This window comes from Callithrix jacchus, chromosome 15 (assembly GCF_049354715.1).
Source record: "Callithrix jacchus isolate 240 chromosome 15, calJac240_pri, whole genome shotgun sequence".
Lineage (NCBI taxonomy): Eukaryota > Metazoa > Chordata > Mammalia > Primates > Cebidae > Callithrix > Callithrix jacchus.
The window spans coordinates 80184911-80209039 of record NC_133516.1 but is presented as its reverse complement, the minus strand read 5'-3'; the positions used below and the strand labels follow the sequence as shown (position 1 = coordinate 80209039).

The window sequence follows — 24129 nt, the reverse complement described above, 5'->3', positions numbered from 1 at the left end:
CTTCTAGATGTCACCCACATTCCTTGTTTATGGCTCTGTCCTCCACCTTCAGAGCCAGCAACAATGGGTCAAGCGCTTTTCACGTTGCATTATCTGTGCCTTTCTTCCATACTTAGATCTGCTTCTGAACCCCTCCCTTCTGCCTCCCTCTTTCTTCCTCCTCTTCCACTTCCACTTTTTTAAGGATGCTTATGATTACATTGGGCCCAACAAGATAATGGAATAGTCTCTCAATTTTAAGGCCAGCTGGTTAGCAACCTTAGTCCCATTTCAACCTTAATCCCCTTTGCCTTGTAAAGTAACATATTCACAAATTCCGGAGATTATTCTGAATATCTTTAGGGGAGGGAGGGTGTTACTCTGCCTACCATAGGATCTTTTTAAAATTACATGACAGATTATCATTAGCTTATAAGCCAGAGACTCTGTTATTGTTTCTTCCTTTCTTCCAGCAAAATACTAAGATACGTATTTTACATTATTTGCAAGTAATATTCAGTAAGCTTTTGCATTATGTATTTAATTATAGGATTATTTGTTATAAAGGTAGATTGTAAGATTGTAACAATAATTTATAACAAGCATTGTGTGAGTAGACATAAATAAGAGTCTGAAAGTCACTCCATGGGGACCTATTGCCCAGTGGCATGTATGTTCCAGGGGAATCTTTGAGAAGGCAGGTTTTTTTGGTTTACATTACATGTAAGAAATACTGCATATCCTAGTTTGGATCTCTGTACTATGTAATAAAAGAACCAGCAGTGTACACATCAGAGGCATCAAATCTTTCAAGGACAGCCATTTATTTGGGATTTCTTACCACTTTTACAGTGATAATAGGACAAAGGGATAAGGTTGCCCTATACTCAAAATTACCAACCTTTGCACCAACGCCAGCCACCCTGGAGTACCTCAGTAAACTCACGGGGCAGCACAGGGATACTCAACATCTGTCAGCTGCTCAACGTCTGGTTGAACCTCTAGTTCAGGGAAGTTCCCGGTTTCAGCATTAAATTGTGCTGCGTTCTTTTTGATGACGACATATCTTTGCAAAGTAATTTTTTTTGGCAGTTGCTGTGATAAAAAAGAAGTAACACATAAAAATTAGTGTGGAACACAAAATGAGGGTGGGGTTGTCCAATGTGATTCCAAATATTTTGAAAGTCTTGCAGTGTGCCTGAGTGTACATATCTCATCAGTAAGTAATTGTGGTTCTTTATGAATGAAATAAAAATATATGTCTTTCAGCTTATGGGAAGTATTTTTTAAATGGCTACTAAATTGTTAGGGCATATAACACATGTTATTAAATAGTTTGAATCAAATGATGTGATTAATGAGATTGTTAGCTATTTCTTTGGCCTTGGAACACCGTGAAAAAATTACTGAGACACTAGAAGTGCTAAGAACAAAGAAGGTTTGGAAAGCCCTGCTCTACACCATCCTGCCAACAGTCCCTCTTCTCTGTACACATTGCTCTGCCTGGAAAACCCAGTTGTCCAGAGTAATAATTAGATACAGAGTAAAATACTGTGCACTGTTGTACACACTGGCATCCTACATTGGGTTTCAAACAATTTTGGCAAGTATTCTGAGCCAGAATTTAAAAAAAAAATTTTATTCTGGTATAACTTCATAATTTAGCAGTTGTACAACATTCTGGTGGAACAGTCTTAGTTTACAACTCTTCTTATTCATGACATTACGTTCAGAGTTATTTTGTGTGATACTGTATGTCAAGTTAGCATCTGTGAGATTTTACAGGAACATGGTCATGGGTACATATGGAACAGATTTCTTTCCTTGAATTAAGGGTAGAATTTTTATTATAAGATAGTACATTCTATTAGATTTTATGTATTTTCTATTTAATATGATGAAATTAACTGCTTTATCTCTGGGTGGAGGATTAAGAATTAATTTAATTTTTTAATCTATTTTTTTGTTTGAATTTGTACAATAAGCATGTTTTAATTTTATAATCAGGGAAAAATGTATTTGAAAATTATACATCTTCTAAATCTTAAAATTGATGTGATTGACCCTAGTCAAGACCATATTTTGCCAGTCTGGTATTGGAAACAATTATGTTAGACAGAAAGGAAAGCAGAATTCTAAATTAAGTCAAGGCCAGTATTGAAAGATTGAGTTGATGTGGCCATCTTAACAACCACAGAATTTATAAGTTCTGTTGTTTTCAATTGCAATAAGTTTTTGAATGTCACTTACATACTCCTTAAAGATATGTTTTTACCTTATAAGCACACTTGGGTAAGGACTAGATTTGTCCACATTCCTTCTCTGAATTATAGCAGGTATTTGCCAAAACTGCTTAATAGTTACTTGAGTATATGTCTTACCTCCCCTACCAGTCTGAAAATCTGGAGCATGGATTTGTGCCAACTCCCACTCTGGCACCTAGCACAGGCCCTGAATGAATGAATGAATGAATGAAGTATATGTTATCTCCATTAGAGCCTCAGTAAACATTACTTGTTGCCAGTGGCAATCAGCAATTGTGGTCACTCTTAATCAGTACTAACTGTAGGAAGGCAGAAGGGCACATTTTACATGGAACAGTAGAACACTGAATAAATCTGTCACAAATACTCTTATGAGACTTGTAAAATTCTGACCTAATTCCTTTTAAGTAAAAAAGATTTGATGAAAGGAAACTTACTACAAAATCTAATTATAGACAAATCTATACCTTTAGCCTTGTATTTAAAGTCCATAATGGCAAATTCATGTTTCTTTTTTCACTGGTCATTTCTATTTTTATCAGGAAAATATCTAGTCTTTTTCCTGTTTCCTAGCAAACTTAGAATTTCTATTATGCCTTTTTATGTATCAGAAGAATCTATATGAACCGTATTTGTAAATATATGCATTAATTTAAACTGTTTAATAAATGGAAAGCTAGTTAATTTTGTTCAACCCATGTGTTATAAGTGCTACTACTGCTGTCTCATTAAATCTTTCTTTTTTTTTTTTTTTTTAAGACAGAATCTTACTCTATCACAGACTGGAGTGCAGTGGCACAATCTCAGCTCACTGCAACCTCCGTCTCCCAGGTTCAAGTGATTCTCATGCATCAGCCTCCCGGGTAGCTGGGATTACAGGCATGAGCCCAACGCCAGGCCTCATTAAAACTTTCTGGGCTGGGTGTAGTGGCTCATGCCTGTAATCCCAGCATTTTGGGAGGCTGAGGCAGGCAGATCACAAGGTCAAGAGATCAAGACCATCCTGGCCAACATGGTGAAACTCCATCTCTGCTAAAAACACAAAAATTAGCTGGGCATGATGGTATGTGCCTGTAGTCCCAGCTACTCAGGAAGCGGAGGCAGGAGAATTCTTTGAACTCGGGAGGCAGAAGTTACTATGAGCCGAGATTGCGCCACTGTACTCCAGCCTGGTGTCAGAGCGATACTCCATCTCAAAAAAAAAAAAAAACTTTATCTTGCAGTCTTTCTATAGTTCACTGGTCCTGATATTGTTACTATCTCTACAGAAAAAGCTGGGTCATTCCAGTCTATCCCAGAGCATACTGTTTTGATACATGTACTTTCTTACATATATCCTCTTGGAGGCTTTTCCTTAGGAAAACTCAGAATAGTTAAAATTGTATTATGTCTTTATTAATAAAAGTACTTAGGAAGGGCAAATAAATAACCTCATGACTAGGTAACACGAATTTCAAAATCTTGAAGTTTATGCAATAAATAAAATTGTGAAAACACATTATTCACCTTATCTGAGAACTAGATGTCTAGCAGCCCTGTTAGCCACAACTCACCAAGTCATTTTGTACTGAACAGATGAATGCTTTGAAAATGGCATTTTGAAAAATGTTAGCACTTTGTTGAGTTTAATGAAACAGTATAATTTGACTGTTTGACAGAAGTTGCCTTGGGAGAGATTTTTATCTAATTTCATCTAAAGTCACTAGAATGCTGTGACAGCGATATCAGAAACATGCTGGGTGGATGGGAAAGGAAGGACAACTAGCTAGACAGAAGCCCCTAGGGAGAGATAGCTGACCACAAGGTGACGTCAAGTGTTATTTAAAGAAAGGAAACATACCCAGTTGTATTAAAAGGCATGCAACAGTTGGGTACAGTGTGGCTTATGCCTATAATCCCAGCACTTTGGGAGGCCAAGGCAGGAGGATCACTTGAGGCCAGCCTGAGCAACATAGTGAGACCATGTCCCTACCATTAAACAAAAAAAAAAAAATTACCAGGTGTCATGGCATGTGTCTGTAATCCCAGCTATTCAGGGGGCTGAGGTGGGAGGATCACTGGAGCCAGGAGTTTGAGGCTTCAGTGAGCCATGACCACTGCTCTCCAACCTGGATGACAGAGTAAGATCCTGTCTCTTTAAAAAAAAAAAAAAGTGTGTAACATGTATAGGCTAGAGAGTAATTCTCTTACTATATTTTCATGTATTTTCCCTTCGTTCTTAACTACTGTCTTCAGTTTTATGGACTGAAAGCGACAAGGTCTTGTGCTCATGACAGACTGCTCAAGAAAGAAAAAGTAAAATAGGGATTAAAAGAAGAGAATGGATTTGTGAAAAATCTTGATGTAAGAAGCATTAGAAGCTGAGGAAGATCATATAATGTTTATCCGTGGAGATTTTCAAGAAGAGAAATAAGTCGTCTCGCAGATTCTGTGTTTCTTGCAGTTAGAGGGCCTGACTAGGTATCAGTGAGTGTTCCATGACTTAATAACACATTATAGCAAGATATGCCTCATTGTCTTTTGGAATCATAGTTGCATATACTGTGTATTTTAATCAGCAGTAGATTATGAAGTCCAGAGCAGTCCCTTTTTCTAAGGAAGAAATGTGATTTGAGGAAAGAGGTACAGCTCAGTGATACAGAAATGCATATCTGTGTGTACACACATACATTCTTCACACGCAAAACCTATGAAAAAACTATGTAGTTAACAAACACTGTGAATGTTTCTTCTGACTGCTTATTGTTTCTCTTTATATGTGCCTTCATTTCCAGAGGGAGTGTTTTCACTTATTCAAGTTTAATTTGGATTGTGAAATATTTGTAATAAAGGTCTAATCTAATAATTTCCAGTTAACTTTCCTAACTTTATCATAAAATAAAAGTTCAGTCAGTATACACAGTAATGAAATTTGTCCAGTAAAGTGCATTAATGTTATAAGCCTACCCATTAGGGAAATTTCCTGATTCTACTCCTTAAGATAATTTATAATAAAAATCTGTTGTGTTATTTTATAATGCTACTTATTTCTTAATAAAACTTTAAACAAATCTTCTATTATTCTTTTCCACCAAGAAGCATCTACAGGTTTTTTGGTTTTTTGTTTTTCTTCTGAAACAGTCTGACTTTGTTGTCCAAGCTGAAGTGCCTTGGTGAATCTCGGCTCACTGCACCCTCAACCTCCCAGGCTGAAGCTATCCTCCCACCTCAGCCTCCCAAGTCACTGACTTTGGGCAGGTGCCACCACACGCAGCTAATTTTGTTTGTTTGTTTTTGTAGAGATTGGGTTTCACCACGTTGTCCAGGCTGGTCTCAAACTCCTGAGCTCAAGTGATTCACCCACCTTGGCCTCGAAAAATGCTGGGATTATAGATGTGAGCTTCATGCCTGGCAAGATTTTTTGTTTTTTTGTTTTTTTATTTTTTATTTTTGAGATGGAGTCTTGCTCTGTTGTCCAGGCTGGAGTGTAATGGCATGATCTCTGCTCACTGCAGCCTCCGCCTCCCAGGTTCAAGTGATTCTCCTGCCTCAGCCTCCCGAATAGCTGGGATTACTGGTATAAGCCACTGTGCCAGGCCAAGATTTTTTTTTTTTTTTTTTTAAATTTTTTATTGGATTATAGGTTTTGGGGTACATGAGCAGAGCATGCAAGACAGTTGCGTAGGTACACACATGGCAGTGTGCTTTCTTTTCTTCTCCCCTTCACCCACATTTGGCTTTTCTCCCCAGGCTATCCCTCCCCACCTCCCCCTCCCACTGGCCCTCCCCTTTTCCCCCCAATAGACCCCAGTGTTTAGTACTCCCCTTTCTGTGTCCATGTGTTCTCATTTTTCATCACCCACCTATGAGTGAGAATATGCGGTGTTTCATTTTCTGTTCTTGTGTCAGTTTGCTGAGGATGATGTTCTCCAGATTCATCCATGTCCCTACAAACGACACAAACTCATCATTTCTGATTGCTGCATAATATTCCATGGTGTATATGTGTCACATTTTTCCAATCCAGTCTATTATCAATGGGCATTTGGGTTGATTCCAGGTCTTTGCTATTGTAAACAGTGCTACAATGAATATTCGTATACATGTGTCCTTATAGTAGAACAATTTATAGTCTTTTGGATATATACCCAGTAATGGGATTGCTGGGTCAAATGGAATTTCTATTTCTAAGGCCTTGAGGAATCGCCACACCGTCTTCCACAATGGTTGAACTAATTTACACTCCCACCAACAGTGTAAAAGTGTTCCTTTTTCTCCATATCCTCTCCAGCATCTGTTGTCTCCAGATTTTTTAATGATCGCCATTCTAACTGGCGTGAGATGGTATCTCAATGTGGTTTTGATTTGCATCTCTCTGATGATCAGTGACGATGAGCATTTTTTCATATGATTGTTGGCCTCATATATGTCTTCTTTCGTAAAGTATCTGTTCATATCCTTTGCCCACTTTTGAATGGGCTTGTTTGTTTTTTTCCTGTAAATCTGTTTGAGTTCTTTGTAAATTCTGGATATCAGCCCTTTGTCAGATGGGTAAACTGCAAAAATTTTTTCCCATTCTGTTGGTTGCCGATCCACTCTAGTGACTGTTTCTTTTGCCGTGCAGAAGCTGTGGAGTTTCATTAGGTCCCATTTGTCTATTTTGGCTTTTGTTGCCAATGCTTTTGGTGTTTTGTTCATGAAGTCCTTGCCTACTCCTATGTCCTGGATAGTTTTGCCTAGATTTTCTTCTAGGGTTTTTATGGTGCCAGGTCTTATGTTTAAGTCTTTAATCCATTTGGAGTTAATTTTAGTGTAAGGTGTGAGGAAGAGGTCCAGTTTCTGCTTTCTGCACATGGCTAGCCAGTTTTCCCAACACCATTTGTTAAACATGGAATCCTTTCCCCATTGCTTGTTTTTGTCAGGTTTATCAAAGATTGTATAGTTGTATGTATGTTGTGTTGCCTCCGGTGCCTCTGTTTTGTTCCATTGGTCTATATCTCTGTTTTGGTACCAGTACCATGCTGTTTTGATTACTGTAGCCTTGTAGTATAGTTTGAAATCCGGTAGTGTGATGCCCCCCGCTGTGTTCTTTTTGCTTAGAATTGACTTGGCTATGCGGGCTCTCTTTTGGTTCCATATGAAGTTCATGGTGGTTTTTTCCACTTCTGCGAAGAAAGTCAATGGTAGCTTGATGGGGATAGCGTTGATTCTGTAAATTACTTTGGGCAGTATAGCCATTTTCACGATATTAATTCTTCCTAACCATGAACATGGAATGTTTCTCCATCTGTTTGTGTCCTCTCTGATTTCGTTGAGCAGTGGTTTGTAGTTCTCCTTGAAGAGGTCTCTTACATTCCTTGTGAGTTGTATTCCAAGGTATTTTATTCTTTTTGTAGCAATTGCGAATGGCAGTTCGCTCTTGATTTGGCTTTCTTTAAGTCTGTTATTGGTGTAGACGAATGCTTGTGATTTTTGCACATTGATTTTATATCCTGAGACTTTGCTGAAGTTGCTTATCAGTTTCAGGAGTTTTTGGGCTGAGGCAATGGGGTCTTCTAGGTATACTATCATGTCGTCTGCAAATAGAGACAATTTGGCTTCCACCTTTCCTATTTGAATACCCTTTATTTCTTTTTCTTGCCTGATTGCTCTGGCTAGAGCTTCCAGTACTATATTGAATAGGAGTGGTGAAAGAGGGCATCCTTGTCTAGTGCCAGATTTCAAAGGGAATGCTTCCAGTTTTTGCCCATTCAGTATGATATTGGCTGTTGGTTTGTCATAAATAGCTTTTATTACTTTGAGATACGTTCCATCGATACCGAGTTTATTGAGGGTTTTTAGCATAAAGGGCTGTTGAATTTTGTCAAATGCCTTCTCTGCGTCAATTGAGATAATCATGTGGTTTTTGTTTTTGGTTCTGTTTATGTGGTGAATTACGTTGATAGACTTGCGTATGTTGAACCAGCCTTGCATCCCTGGGATGAATCCTACTTGATCATGATGAATAGTTTTTTGATTTGCTGTTGCAATCGGCTTGCCAATATTTTATTGAAGATTTTTGCATCTATGTTCATCATGGATATTGGCCTGAAGTTTTCTTTTCTTGTTGGGTCTCTGCCAGGTTTTGGTATCAGAATGATGTTGGTCTCATAAAATGATTTGGGAAGGATTCCCTCTTTTTGGATTGTTTGAAATAGTTTTAGAAGAAATGGTGCCAGCTCTTCCTTGTGTGTCTGGTAGAATTCGGCTGTGAACCCATCTGGACCTGGGCTTTTTTTGTGTGGTAGGCTCTTAATTGCTGCCTCAACTTCAGACCTTGTTATTGGTCTATTCATAGTTTCAGCTTCCTCCTGGTTTAGGCTTGGGAGGACACAGGAATCCAGGAATTTGTCCATTTCTTCCAGGTTTACTAGTTTATGCGCATAGAGTTGTTTGTAATATTCTCTGATGATGGTTTGAATTTCTGTGGAATCTGTGGTGATTTCCCCTTTATCATTTTTTATTGCATCTATTTGGTTGTTCTCTCTTTTATTTTTAATCAATCTGGCTAGTGGTCTGTCTATTTTGTTGATCTTTTCAAAAAACCAGCTCTTAGATTTATTGATTTTTTGAAGGGTTTTTCGTGTCTCAGTCTCCTTCAGCTCAGCTCTGATCTTAGTTATTTCTTGTCTTCTGCTGGGTTTTGAGTTTTTTTGATCTTGGTCCTCTAGCTCTTTCAATTTTGACGATAGGGTGTCAATTTTGGATCTCTCCATTCTCCTCATATGGGCACTTATTGCTATATACTTTCCTCTAGAGACTGCTTTAAATGTGTCCCAGAGGTTCTGGCACGTTGTGTCTTTGTTCTCATTGGTTTCGAAGAACTTCTTTATTTCTGCCTTCATTTCGTCGTTTACCCAGTCAACATTCAAGAGCCAGTTGTTCAGTTTCCATGAAGCTGTGCGGTTCTGGGTCGGTTAAGATTTTTGTTTTTAATATCCTGTTTAAGTTCTCCTTCCTACATGTATTTAAATTTGTTATTGATCTACTTAACTGAACTCTAGGCATCATCTAATATAATTTATCATTCAGCAAGTGAATCTCTTTTATCACATCCCAGGTATATGTTCATCTGTTTACAACTTGAATATCTCCCACAAGAAAAGACATTACCTGGTTTGTTGTTAGCTCTGGGCCCTAGAACATTCATCCTCCCAGTGAGTTATAATTGGTGTGGAGCAACACAGCTCACAGAGAATAAGTCAACTCCCTTTCTCTTCCATTGACAGCCCTCAAAGCATTTGAAGACAGCTGTCATGTCTGACCTTGACTTGTAATTTAACTATGCCCCCCAGTTATTAGAACCATTCCTCAGCAGATGTGGATTCCACACCACTGACCTGCAGGATCACTCTCTTCTAAACCTACCATAGCTTGCTAGGGTCCTCCTTAAAACATTTTGTTAGAATTGAGCATACTTTTCCTGCTGCACTCAGCACCAAGGCTGTTGTTTCTCATGGTTAGAAGTTCTTTTTTTTTTTTTTTTTTTTTTGAGAGAGAGGAATATAATTATCCTCTTAATAGTGTGCATATAAATGGTTGCTGGGGCAGTAGGTATCCATCATATTCCTTAGAGTATGAGTGATCTGAGGATAAAGTGTGTTTTATTTACTGCTCTACGTAGTGGCTTCCACATAATAGGTATCTGGTAAGTTGTTTTGAAGAAAGGCTTAAGGTAAGTTTTCCCTCTTAAACAGTCTGTGGCCCGTTTTATATTTACTGTGATTAAAAATCATCTTTTGGTTTGTAACCTTTTGGTGCTCTTTGTTTTTGATTCTGTCATATAATGTGCAGTCACTTCCAGCTTTTATAGGAAATACAGATTTGGGAAATATGCCTTTCGTGTCAATACCATTGAATTTAAAAATACCAGGTGTTGTTGTTTGGTTTTGTTTTTTTTTCGGTCTGACACAGTGAATTGGCAGAAAACATGCTAGAGTCTGTAGGCCTTAATTATATCATTATTAGCACTGCTAATTTCCATTGTTTCTAAGTTAGCTGTTTTTTCACTTTCAGAATTTTGGTCACTTCAACTGTAAAATATTTTACCTGCCTCAAAGAGCTGTCAGGATGATCAAATATGATAATATATGTGAAAGCAGTTTTTAAAATATTTTTAGAAATTATATAAATCCAAGATTATGAAGTTTGTTATTGCTATCTTGAGAATCTCATGAGATATTGATAGAATAGTTCTTATTCTTATCTGGGATTTGTTTGTAACCACTGATCCCCTAAATTTTTAGTATAACTTTAGTTAATAAAAATGTATTTATGCGTAGTTTTGTTTCCCTAAAGTTTAGTAATTTGTTTTGTTATGGGAGCGAGGGTGGGGAAGAATACTTTCAGGGTTATGATCCAAGTCATGTGCTTGAAATACATTCATTTTTAACTGTACTTTGTGCTACATAGGACTTTGTTTTTTGCAATTTAAAGTGTAGGCCCCTGAAATTTTATTAGCTTTTTATTAGAAAAAAAAATCTACATCAGCACTTCAGTTGTGTTTGTTCTGCTAAATTACCTTGAATTTTTAATTGAAAGGCAGTTGATTATAATTTTAGTATCAGCATTACACAAAGTTATGGAAATATTTAATGATCATATAGTTTGAACCCTCCCTGACAAGCAGGAAATTATCTTGTCTGCCTGACTTTTAATAGATGACATTCACCCACTGGATGTATGAGACTCTAAACTGAAAACTCAAATGGAAATCAAATTCAGACTTGCAATAATCAGCGTCTGCTTTATGCATGCCCCAGAACACTGGAATATATTAAATCAGTCCTGACACAGTTACCTTCCCCCATTCTAATAATGAGGATCTTAATTTAACCCCTTCCTGGGTAAATGATTGTGATTTTTTACTTTCTGCAATAACAAGTGATTTCCACATGTCTATCTAGTGTAATAAAAATCTCTTGGTCACCGCTTTATTTATTTTGGGGCGGGGGTACAGAATCTCATTCTGTCACCAGGCTGGAGTGCAGTGGCACAATCTTGGCTCACTGCCGCTTCTGCATTCCAGGTTCAAGTGATTCTCCTGTCTCAGCCTCCCGAGTAGCTGGGACTACAGGTGTGTGCCACCATACCCAGCTAATTTTTGTATTTTTAGTAGACATGGTATTTCACCATGTTGGCCAGGATGGTCTCTATCTCTTGACTTCGTGATTTGCCCACCTTGGCCTTCCAAAGTGCTGGGATTACAGGCATGAGCCACCGCACCCAGCCAGCCATCACTTTTATAGTAACACAAGAAGCAAACACCAAGACTGAGACAATTGAATGAAAATACCTCATTTTTGATTACTGACCTCTGAAGTTATATCATCCATGTCTTTTACATATAGTAGCCCATTTATCCTCCAAATAATAGGAATTCTAACAAGTGAAGTGGGAATCTTCACATCGAGGACCCGCACCAAGGCTGTGTTATGTGGCTCCTGGGCGTAGACATCAGCTCTTTGGTTCAGCTCACCTGGTGATAACCATTTCTGAGCTAATGAGCTCACAAACTCACATGAGGTGGAGTTGTATCTACTGTCCATTCACTTGTTCATAATGAAATTTCTTTTAAGTTTATTAAAGAAGTAAGCTATACACATAGCAAAAAAATTCAAATTCAAGTAGTAGAAAAGAGTATACAGTTAAAAGTCTCTACTCTTCTGTGACCCCCAATTTTCGTCTCTAACGGCAAACCTGATTGCCAGTTTCTCCTGTATTCTCCCAGGGAATTCTGTATATTTACAGATAGATCATGTGTGTGTGCCCTTTGTTGTAATATAAGATATTTTTCAGCACCTTTTTCACTTATGTATCTTAAGTGTTATTAATATTATAGTACATACAGAGGTGCCTCATTTTTAATTGTATAATATCTCTTTGGATGTTTTATAAAATTTTAACCAACCACCCCCCACCATTGGGGGCATTTAGCTTGTTTTTTGTCTTTTCATACTACAGTTTCTTTGTTAAGTGTTCTTTGTATACCTATACCTGCATAGCAGTAGGATAAATCCTTAGGCGTGGAAGTGTTAGGTCAAAGAGTAATTACCTCATTTATTTTGATGAACATTTCCAAATTACTCACCGGAAGATGAACTATTTACAGTTCCATCAGGAATGTTAAACCACAATAAAAATTTTATCTTTCCAACAGCAGTTATTTATGCCTTTTCTTCCAAGTTCCTCCCAGAATTTAGATACATAGAAAGCCAAAATCCACAGATTCTTAATAAGCATGAAATGAGGGCCAAAGGACTTGCATGGTCTTGAGGTCTCAGGGTTTTCAGATAGAGCCCCCTGCTTCCCCATGGGATGTGTCAGAGAGCCCAGTCTTTTCTGACACATCCCATGCCTCTTTCTTTGTACGATGCTTGATAAAAAAAAAATCATTCAAATAGAAGCTCTTTTCTTCCTTTTTTTTTTTTAAGATGAAGTCTCACTCTGTCACAGAGGCTGGAATGCAGTGGTGCAATCTCAGCTCACTGCAACCTCTGCCTCCCAGGTCCAGGCGATTCTTCTGCCTCAGCCTCCTGAGTAGCTGGGACTACAGGCACCTGCCACCATGCCCAGCTAATTTTTTGTATTTTTTTAGTAGAGACAGGATCTCACCATGTTGGCCAGGATGGTCTCAATCTCCTGACTTCTTGATCCGCCCACCTTGGCCTCCCAAAGTGCTGGGATTACAGACGTGAGTCACCCCGCTCAGCCAAATCTCTGTTCAAAACTCCATATTGATATTTCACTTTCAGTATATTCTTATTATATTTTTATTCATTTACCACATGGAATTATTCTGTTAACCAGATTGTAATTATTTTTAAATTATTGCATTTTAATTTGCCTGATCACAAATTATATGTAGGAGTACATTTCCTTCAGATATAAAAATGTAGACAGGATTATTTCAAAACATGTTTCCTAAAAACAGCTAATTCCATCAGGAATTTGGGAGTCTTTACTCAGAAGTAGCACTTGCTGGTCCTTAAGAGCTTGATTTTTTTCCTGTTATTTACTTTAATATTTTCTTGTTTTAAACTCTTAGGCTCATCCGCCTTTGGGTCAATGATCCTCTCTCCTCTGACTGCCACTGACTGATCAATAAATTGATATTTTTAAAAATAACTTTATTATTATTATTATTATTATTTGGAGAGACAGGGTCTCACCATGTTGCCCAGGCTGGTCTGGAACTCCTGGGCTCAAGTAACCCTGCCTCAGCCTCCCAAAAGGATTATAGGCATGAGTCACCATGGCTGGCATGATAATAAATTATTCTAGGCCGAGTATGGTGGCCCACACCTGTAATTCCAGCACTTTGGGAGACCAAAGCAGGTGGATCATTTGAGGTCAGGAGTTCAAGACCAGCCTGGCTAACATGACAAAAACCCATCTCTACTAAAAATACAAAAAAAAAAAAAAATTAGCTTGGCATGGTGGTGCATGCCTGTAATCCCAGCTACTAGGGAGGCTGAGGCAGGAAAATCACTTGAACCCAGGAGGCAGAGGTTGCAGTGAGCCAAGATCACACCACTGCACTTTAGCCTGGGAAATAGAGCAAGACTCCTTCTCAAAAATAATAAATAAATAAATAAATAAATCTAAACTGTTTGGGAAATACTTTATAGAAGCCACCAGTGATTTTCCATCCCTAGATTTCCTAATGTACCACTAATGAGTCATATGTAAGTAGAAAATGTGATTGATTTATGTGATCTACATCTGGCAAATATACTGTGAACATGAAGCATTGGGTTGTGTTTTAAGAATCTCTTGAAAATTGTCACATTTTAAATGGTATTTATCATAGCTATCAGATGCTTCCCATGTAATTGTGCAAATAATTTGATCACTGCCTTAGCCAGCAGTATGTTCTTTATTCACTAAGTGATTCTTCTGTTATCTATATTCATATCTGTCTTCTATTCAAAGAAACAAAGTAATTACCAACTATTTGTTTTATTAGAACATACTAAATATTTCATAATCCCCAAAGACCAGTATAATTGGAGGGGGAAGCAAGAGTGGAGGTTAATTAGAGAAATTCTATTAGAAATCAGTGTGTACTATTATTTTTTTTTTTTTTACCCCTTCGACAACGTCATGGACTGTTAATGATTGCAATCAGTTATGGTAAATTCTGGTAATTTGACATGTTCTGTGAGTACATGAATTATACATAACAGATTTAATGTAACTTCCTTACTTTCTGCAGTTCCCGTACAGGATTTTTTTTTTCTTAACAAATATTTTTATTAAAAATACTTTCCTTGTAACCTTAAACTTAGGATGACTTCTACTCATTATTATCAGTGAATATGTTATACTTATTAGGATATAGGGACATATTTTAAGTTTCTAAATAGGGAGTCATTTTTTTCCTTTCTGGTTCTGTTTTCCCTTCAAGTTAAAATTAATGAAGGTAGATAGACAGACAGTAGTAGCAAAGATAAAATTACATGTAGTATATTTCCCCAGACTTGCTTATAAGAATAAAAATAATATCCTTATTCAATAGACTTTGCCACAGAATGGTGTTAATAGATTTTTTATGTTTTCATTGGGGATCCTAGTCACTATTAATTGTACATTTCTGGATGAAATATTTTTCTGTTTCAAAAAAGTTACTTATTTGAAAAAAAAATGTTGACATAAAACCCATTCCAAAATTGAGGACTAATTCCATTGTGTTTCTCAAGAAATTACATACTGCATGATGTTTATTTTGTGCTTGAAAGCAATTATTAGCCAATCTCTTTAGGTAATTTTCAGTAACATACAATGTTTCCGACATTTATTCTTAGATTTTGCATTCTGAAATAATGGAGCAAGTCTAGAGGAGTATGACCAAGCAGGAAAAGAATCCTTTTAATTATATGATAGTGGTAAATTGTTTTGTACTTTGGAATAATCCACAAGAAAGGTAAAGGAAATAAACTGGTACTCATCCAGAAATAAAATGTTTTTGTGTCTACTCCAGAAAACTTCAGCAAAGAGCTGACAGATGTGTGATGCTTTGTCAGACTTTACCGACTACCTTTGAAAAGAGGAGAAATTTCAGAGTCAATACTTAGGAAAGAGAACACCCTAAAGATCAATCTGATATGACTGAATGCTGCTGCTGTGAAACTAAGATGTTTGTGTTTTTATTTTAGTGACATTATATGCCTCCTGCATTCTCCTGGGAGTCTTCTTGAATAGCAGCGTACCTATATTTTTTGAGCTTTTTGTGGAAACTGTCTACCCAGTTCCAGAAGGAATTACTTGTGGAGTTGTCACTTTTTTAAGTAATATATTTATGGGAGTACTTTTATTTTTTCTCACATTTTATCATACAGGTAAGAAATTTGATTTTTTATTTACTATCTAAATGTGTTACAAGAAAAGTTTGTGTCACCAGTGTATAGAAGTTTTTATGTGGAGAAGTCTCACTAAGGCAAATTACTTTATGTGAGCTTTCATTGCCAATAAAAGAAAATTCCTCAGTTGTTTTCCTTGAAATGCATTCTAGCCCAAGTACACCCTCACTCCTTCCCTGCCTGTACTCCCCACCTCCTCCCCGAATTTCTGAATTAATCTGAACTGGAGCCCAGCATTTGTATTTTTAAAATCCTCCGGTCCCCACACCTTACCCTACCAGGTGATTCAAATATGCAGATTGTCATTGAGAACCTCTGGTTTGCAATTAAAAACTACTTTGAATCTCTCTTAACACAGGATGTAAATTAATATTAGGGTTGTATAAGGAGTTTAAAGCCTGAGGGATGAATGAAGGAAATCACCCAGTGTAAGGAATGCTCTAAAATGTGACACTCCAAGAGGCCAAATTGTTTATAGGAGTGTTTCTGACAAGGTTATAATTGGAATAATAACTGTGCCAACCTCCTCAACTGGAAAATAAATTTTGAAACTGTTTTTCTTTCCATAGGATAGATGAATTTATTTTTATTTTTATTTTATTGTACTTTAGGTTCTGGGGTATATGTGCAGATCATGCAGGATTGTTGCATAGGTACATACATGGCAAGGTGGTTTACTGCCTTCCTCCCCCATCAGCTATATCTGGTATTCCCCACCCCTCCCCCGCTGTCCCTCCCCAAGTTCCCCACAACTGACCGCAGTGTGTGATGCTCCCCTCCCTCTGTCCACGTGTTCTAATTATTCAACACCCGCCTGTGAGTGATACCATGCAGTGTTTGATTTTCTGTTCTTGTGTCATTTTGCTGAGAATGATGGTTTCCAGATTCATCCATGTCCCTATGAAGGACACGAACTTCTTTCTTAATATAATAAACAGTACATTAGATTGTTTTTGTCAATCAGTAATGCAGGTAAATTAAGTCTTTGCTAAACCTGATACAAGTTGGGTTTATCATATGAAGGAGAGTGATATTAATGAAGTCAGAAGATCATGCTTTGTTGTCCTCCTGGAAACACGTGCTTCCATTAGGGAAAAGCACCATCAGGAATCAGGTCTTCGCTTCCAATTAGTTTTCTAAACAGCATAGTTGACAATCATTACTTATCAGCTTTAATCCACTTGAGCTGTATCACAATTTAAATTAAGTGGCTTATTGCCTGTCTACCTGGTAAAGCATCAGAGCTAGCTGTGATACCCCCTGGGATGGTAGAAGCGGTTTTCCAGCCGATGGGCACAGCTTTGCTTAGTGGTTGGTGCCGCCCAGCAGAGCATGGTTTTTCCTGTCAGTTAGAAATAGAGTTTTGTCCTCCCAGTATTTAAAAAGAACAACAGCAAATGCCAGATAATGTTATTCCCCAATAAATCTTTTGCTTATGGTCTCTAGTATGTAACAAACACGTTTTTATTGATCAGTTTAAGACAAGGAAGACCCCAATAACGGAAACTGCCCTAACTGTCTTACTGCAACAGAGCTCCGTGCACACCTGACCATTTTGCCTGGCCAGTAGTTATCTCTGTCACTCCCCTGGGTCCTGCTGCAGTTTTGACTTGTTAACAGCGTTTGGTGTCTGGAGTGAATTAAATGGAACTGACGTCAGTCAGTGCTTCTTCGTCATTTTGCAAATTCATAGTGACCAGATACAAGCAGATATTTTATTTCTTTGGCAGAGGGAGCAGAAGAAACACTTAGCACTATTTCTGCCCATTTCTGATATAATCAAGGATTTATCTAGCTGGGAGAAACAAAACTTCCCTCTTTTTGGTTGGTTTCTGCTCATGTGTTCTTATACATGTTTGTGTAGATATTTTAAAAGTTTCCACTTAAACTTTGTGACTATTGTGAAAAAAAGTGAAACTTGGAAATAATTTAAATGTTTATTTTTAGATTCAAGGAGTACATGTGCAGGATTGTTACATGGGTATATTGCATGGCACTGAGGTTTCGGACATGAATGATCCCATCACCCAGGTAGTGAGCATAGTACCCTGTGAAACTTTAGATAATCATTCATTTTAATCCACCAAGATGGTTTCCAGGAAAATGGTCTCATTAAATTTTGGCATTTTAGGCAGTTAAGAAGATACATAGGAAAGAACCTAGTCCAGGGCACAACTGGGCACAACTGGCACCCACGGATGTTTGTTTTGTTTCTGCTATATAATTCGCTGACTGCTGCTAGGAATTTAAATATTTAGTCTTCCATTATAAAGAAATGCTTTTATGTGTATTTATGAGTGTGCATCATGAATACATGGAAACATCGTCCATATCTCTCTAGGGCTAAAGTTACTAGAACCATGAAATCCGTGTTGAAACTCTTCAGTAGGATTAATTGATCTTGCCCTAAAAGCCCTGTAGTGGATCACATTCTGTATGGTCTGAGGTATGATGATACATAAATTGCAAATCTAAAAATTCTGTAAAACTGTTTCCTAACAATAACTGTTAGTTCTGCAGCCTACCCTATACATTTTATATGATAAATTGAATTCCCTTCCACTAAAACCAGTGTTCAAATGTCATTATTCAGTTATTTTGAAACTTGAAAACTCACCTAGAAGTTAATTATATGTAAAAATTCAATTATTAGTTATGTGATTAGAAGGCCTGATTTCTTTAGGGATAGTGGAGGCAGGGTCTTTCTCTGTCACCCAGTCTGGAGTGCAGTGGCGCGATTATGGCTCACTGCAACATCGACCTCCCAGCTTCAAGTGATCCTCCCACCTCAGCCTCCCAAGTAGCTGGGACCACAAGTGTGTGCCACCAAAACTGGCTCATTTTTTGTATTTTTTTTTGTAGAGATGAGGTTCCACCATGTTGCCCAGGCTGGTCTTGAATTCCTGGGCTCAAGCAATCCACCTGCCTTGGCTTCCCAAAGTGCTGAGATTACAGCCTAGAAGTCCTGATTTTTAATCATCATAAAGATCCGTGGTTTTTTAAGTCACTTCTCAAGGAAGTACTAAATTTCTTGACTCGGGTTTTTCCCTCCACAGTGTACTATCTGATAAGTGAAAACATCAGATAGTTTTTCAGGGCAATACAAACCCCAAAATGACCACAATAGAATGCCTTGCTTAGCCAGCCAGGTTTTGCTGTCAATTTGCTTGCAGATTAGAGCCAGTACAGCCATTGAGGGCAAATCTGATTCAGGCTCCTATACCAGTGCCACTATAGTTATATACTATAGAATGCTTATTTGGAGCCCTGGGTCACAGGGTCTCCACGTCCTATTTCAGTTCAGCTTTGGGAACCTGGAACCTTGTCAGAAGTTTTTTTAGAGTTTTACTAACTTGGATTTTTCAAGGTCACTTCCCTCCAAAAAAAAGTTGGTACTTGCTCCCTGATATAAGCATATTTGTAAAACCGAGTTGCTTCCTGTGTTTGGGAATCTCATTGAGTTGAGATAGCATAGTGATGCTTTATTCTAATAACGTCACATAGAAAAATCAATTTGAGAATGCTGTCATATCCTGTATGTGCTCTGAAATATATTCTGTTTAATATTCTGAAGTTTGTATTATCTGTTACTTTTTGTTCTAGAAGGTTTGCAGCAGGTTTTGGCTAAAAGCATCATGATTTTTATCTCAGTGCTTTCATTTTAAAGTGGCTGACCGTGAATGTGAGGCTGCATTGTCACTCAAAAGAATCAGGGGCCTGGCAGAGGTGGGAGGCATTGACTAATGATTACCAGGTAAACAAAGAGCAGGTTCAAAAGATGCGGACTAGTGAGAAGTAACTTTATATCTAAGAAGCAGAATAATGGAATGTGATGGTACGATCTACTGGGTAATTGATGTGGAATGAAGATAGCAGGACATTGTCCTGGGAAATCATGGGGTCAGCTGGCTGCTCACCTTGAGTGATAAAGGAGACAATCTTGTTAAATTATCATAAAAGAAAATAGGAAGTTGGTTCTGGAGTGTGGCAGCTGGAAACAGTCAAGTCCTTGTAAGTGGTAGAAACCAAAAACATGTCATCACTGAAGGGAAAGATGAGGTGAAAGGTACAACAGGGCTTCCAGAAGAAAAAGATAAGAGGATGAGCAAATTCCCAATTAGGTCTATCCCAAGAGTCTCATCATTTACTGCAGAGCCCACTTCACTAAGTCGAGCACCTGTCTAAACTGTAAAGTGGCAGAGAGAGTACTCTGACTGCTGTGTAGTAGACAATAGAGACCTAGTGGAAGTATGGAGCAGGCTGTAGAGCCCTGCCTTCAAGTGTGGATTTATATTTCATCCAGTGAAAGGCAAAGGGAAGGAATATTAGAAACCCATGCTTATTTTAAAAGCAAAAAAGTTATAGTATGAAAATCTCAGTGGCTTGGGATTCTGTTAGTTCATCTATATCAGGATCAGAAAGAGGCTCAGAAAGGAGAGCGGTTGACTTTGCTACTGCCAAGTCAAATTATATTTTTAAGCAAATTATTTCCTTGCTTATTAGAGCACCTAAGCAGTGGTTTATGTGAATGGCTTTCAGCAGGAAAATGTAAAGTTCTCGTCTCTGACCTTTTGCTTTCTAACAAGGCAAATAATTCTAAAGAACACTTGCAGTTGATGGAAACAAGTGAATTTGCTGAGAGGTGGATTTGACTTTTCAGAGAGAAGCACACAGTAAAAACCAGTGAACAAACCATAGTGCCAAAAAGCAATTATGATAAGTTTTTAGAGATTTCATATGAACCTATGTAGAAGAATGATTTTACAATTCTAATAACTGAAATAAAAGGTATTATTAAAAAATTTGGCAATATTTGCCAAGTTTCTCAGTTTAAGGAAAGCAAGGACAAGCTGATTGTTGCTATATGTGTTGCTCTAGTTCCCCATAAAATACAGTCTTTAAGATTTAGCAGCTGGCATGGTTGTAAACCATTTTGTCAATTTCCGTACTTTTATCTGTTGTTTAAAATTTGCCCCTGAAGTCCAAGTTCTCCCTTTTAATACAGACAAAATGCTATTGTCTATATTTTACTACTTTTTAATTTTTTTACTGCTTCTTTTTGCCTAGTAAAATTATCAGAAATCCAGGGGTTATATAGTCAACATAAAAGCAGAAAGTGCCTGGTGTTTCATTTCAGGGAACATCAGAATGAAGACAAGATCTCATAGATCTCAGCTTCTCTGAGTATTTAGACTATGTTCAATCCAAGTAAAGCAGAGAAAACAGCTTTGCATAAAAATACCATTGAAATATATGTCTTTGTTATATACTGTAGAATAGCATGTCTGACTTTTAAAACATAGTAATTGAGAGGTGGAGAGGCTGCTTTTGTGAGCACATTACAGAAAAAAAAAGGTATTTCAGCACCTTTTCTTGCCAGTCAGTTTTCTGATTTCCATTCCTGAGCATAAATTGCTCTTTTAGCCATATGAATTATGGATTAAACTAAAGCAGCAGCGTGGAAATCTTTAGGATGACTTTTGAAGATTAAGGCAGTATTAGCATTTTGTAGAAGTACAAAGGGAAAATAAAACCCCTAACTGACCAAAAAAAAAAAAAAAAAAAGGCACCAAGGAGTTTATTTTCCTCGTTTTTTAAAATGAAACTGCTAAATGGATATTAAACTAGAAACGTTGTCCCTACCACCTCCACCAACATCATTATGCCAAGGAGCTATTCACTTCAGACAGAGCCTTGGGGTTGACTGGCAGGTGGGATAGGGTAGAGGAAGGCTGAACAGATGCACAGCCCTAGGGTCCCTGGAGCTTGAGGAAACAGCTAGAGGCAGCTACAGTGGGCAGTGTATGTTGGTAGCAAATGGCTCAGGATTGTCTTGGAGAGTCCCGAATTCATGAGAGAGCATTTCTGAAGAAGCATATTCTTGACACATTAAATCAAACAACAACGGAATTGCCCATTCAGATGATTCCTATAGGTTTTCCAGTAATTGGCATCATACATAACCATTCGTGCTGGTGGAGAAAAAGACTAGAAAGAAATAAGCCAAAATATTCACAGTGGTCTCTCTGGGAGCAGAATGATAATTGATATTTTTGTATGTTTTATTTTTAAATATATTTTCTAATCTGTTTTACAGTGATTTCTACTTAATATTTTTGCTGAGAAATAGATATTTCTATCCAAAACATATAAAAGTGTTATCTCAAAATTCAGGTGATGTTGGTATTTGTCTTTTTAATCTATCAGATATTTCTAAACAGGGACGAGAGTGATGGTGATAGAAAGTACTTAAAGAATCATTATCAAACTAACATTTAAAGGTGATTGATTTTTTTCTTTGAAGTAATTTATTTTTGTAACCGAAGTCAAGGTGGATTAAATTGTTGACAATTTATTAACAGTATTGATTAAAAACATTCCACATGGAAGCCCTGTAATATATTAGACACATCACTTAGTCTCCAGATTGTCACTGTTCATTGAAAGCCAGTTTCTAGGCCTTCCAGGGTGCATTTATTAGAAGTGCTTTTTAATGCAGAGCAGATTCCTTCCAGCATACAGGTGATGTCCGGCTGGTGATGCATGAATGTTTAAAACTGCATGTTTTTTGTCTTACAGAGTTGTCTTGGTTCAATTGGTGCCTTCCCGGGTCGTGTTTGCTCAGTCTCCTCCTCATTCTGTGCTTCAGGGAATCCTATGACAGACTCTATCTTGATGTGGTTGTCTCCGTTTAATAGCACAGACTTGAAGGAGTTTAAAAGGAGGCTGGAAATCAATACTGCACACTGCACATTTGCTCGGAATTGCACATCTAACAGGAAAAGAAGAAGAAGAAAGAAACTTCATTCAGAGGTTTTGTTAGGTTACAGATTATCACATTAATTTAATTACTACTAGGTAATAATAATGGGGACTTGAGTGATAACAGGGGATTTTGAAACTCTACAGATGGCATACCTGTGCCTGATTCTGGGGTTGGAAGTATGATGTCTTACACGTAAAGCACTACCTAAGTAATTCTCTCTTCGTTTTGTGCCAGTGCTAAACTACTGATTACTTGTAATTATGAAAAGAAATAAAGGGTGTTTATCACATGAAGATAACGCCTTCCCTAAGTCACATATCAGAATAGGAAGATATGCCACTAACTTCTAAAGAAGTTCAAACCCTGTATCCAGTTTTAAAGATAGAATAGCCAAGAGGTATATCGATGATAGAAATTAGCCACGTGTACACTACATTTTTTTCTAATAAAGCCATTTCTTATATGACTCCGTATTTTAATCAGGTCAGAAGCCCTTGGCCATCTTGACTATGGTGATTGGGTGCTTTCCAGTGACTTCTGGGCACAGGCACTGTGTCTCCATCTCAACCTATCCTTGTTTCTGTGAAATACAATTTCATCTACTAGGCCCTTAAATAATTATGTGAGGGTGACTAAATGTTTAATATAATTACATTAAATATTGTATGAAAAATTGTAATCCCATTAGGATCTAGCACTTTGTTACAAGTGAAATGACAAGTCACATGGACATACTGTGTCTTCTGCCTGTATATGATGGCATGAGATGTAACGTCCAGAGCCTACTATTATTTACCAGGGTTAGATTTTGTTGAGTGACGCTTGTTTGAAAATAATTTATCGCCGGGCACGGTGGCTCACACCTATAATCCCAGCACTTTGGGAGGCCGAGGTGGGTGGATCACGAGGTCAAGAGATCGAGACCATCCTGGTCAACAAGGTGAAACCCCGTCTCTACTAAAAATACAAAAATTAGCTGGGCATGGTGGTGCGCGCCTGTAGTCCCAGCTACTCGGGAGGCTGAGGCAGGAGAATTGCTTGAACCCAGAAGGTGGAGGTTGCGGTGAGCCGAGATCGCGCCACTGCAGACTGTTGTTACTCCAGTCTGGGTAACAACAGCAAATCTCCGTCTCAAAAAAAAAAAATAATAATAATAATAATAATTTATCACATTGAAGCTTTCAACTCTGTTGAATGATTTCTGATTTACATCCTTGTGATTCAGCTTTGGTTGTAAAATACTCCATTCTCTGTGGAGTCAACATATTTGAGAGGGCAGTGTTTTGCTAGTACCTATCTTCTTTCTATGGATAGGGGGTAGGGATAAGATTACACATCATTTAAGTGAATATTGCAAATCATATTTTCTTTTTGTTTTTACTTCTATCATGCATCAAAATAGACCAGCTGCTATCTTCACACTTATTTTAAAAAATAAGAGTTCCACATTGGGTGGCTCTCAGACACAGATTTCATGCTGCAGTGGGAGTGTGGTATCACCGCTATTCATATTTACATAATTCCCCTCACCCAGAAAAACCAACCGTTTTCCCAAAAACTCAAGAATACTACTTACTATACCTTTATTATTCTTAGCTTCCTCCAGCCCCTCTTCTTGATTTTTCTCACTTGACATTGTACCTTCATTGTCAGTTAAGTATATATACTGTGTTTTTCTGGATAGAGTGCAATTGGCTCCTGTTAGTGAAGGTGGTGAAGTCTGGTCAGGAAAGCTGGGCAG

General features: G+C 37.7%; 1 protein-coding gene across 1 annotated transcript in view; it reads left to right on the top strand.

Annotated features, from left to right (window-relative positions):
- SLC49A4 (solute carrier family 49 member 4) overlaps nucleotides 1–22854 on the top strand; it is an 82816-nt gene extending 59962 nt beyond the window's left edge. Inside the window, exons 8-9 of the mRNA XM_003734909.7 lie at nucleotides 15419–15601; nucleotides 22202–22854. Of these exons, the coding sequence (XP_003734957.1) occupies nucleotides 15419–15601; nucleotides 22202–22317 (299 nt within the window). The 3' untranslated portion in view covers nucleotides 22318–22854. The remainder of the gene's footprint in view (nucleotides 1–15418; nucleotides 15602–22201) is intronic.
- The last annotated feature ends 1275 nt before the right edge of the window (nucleotides 22855–24129 follow it).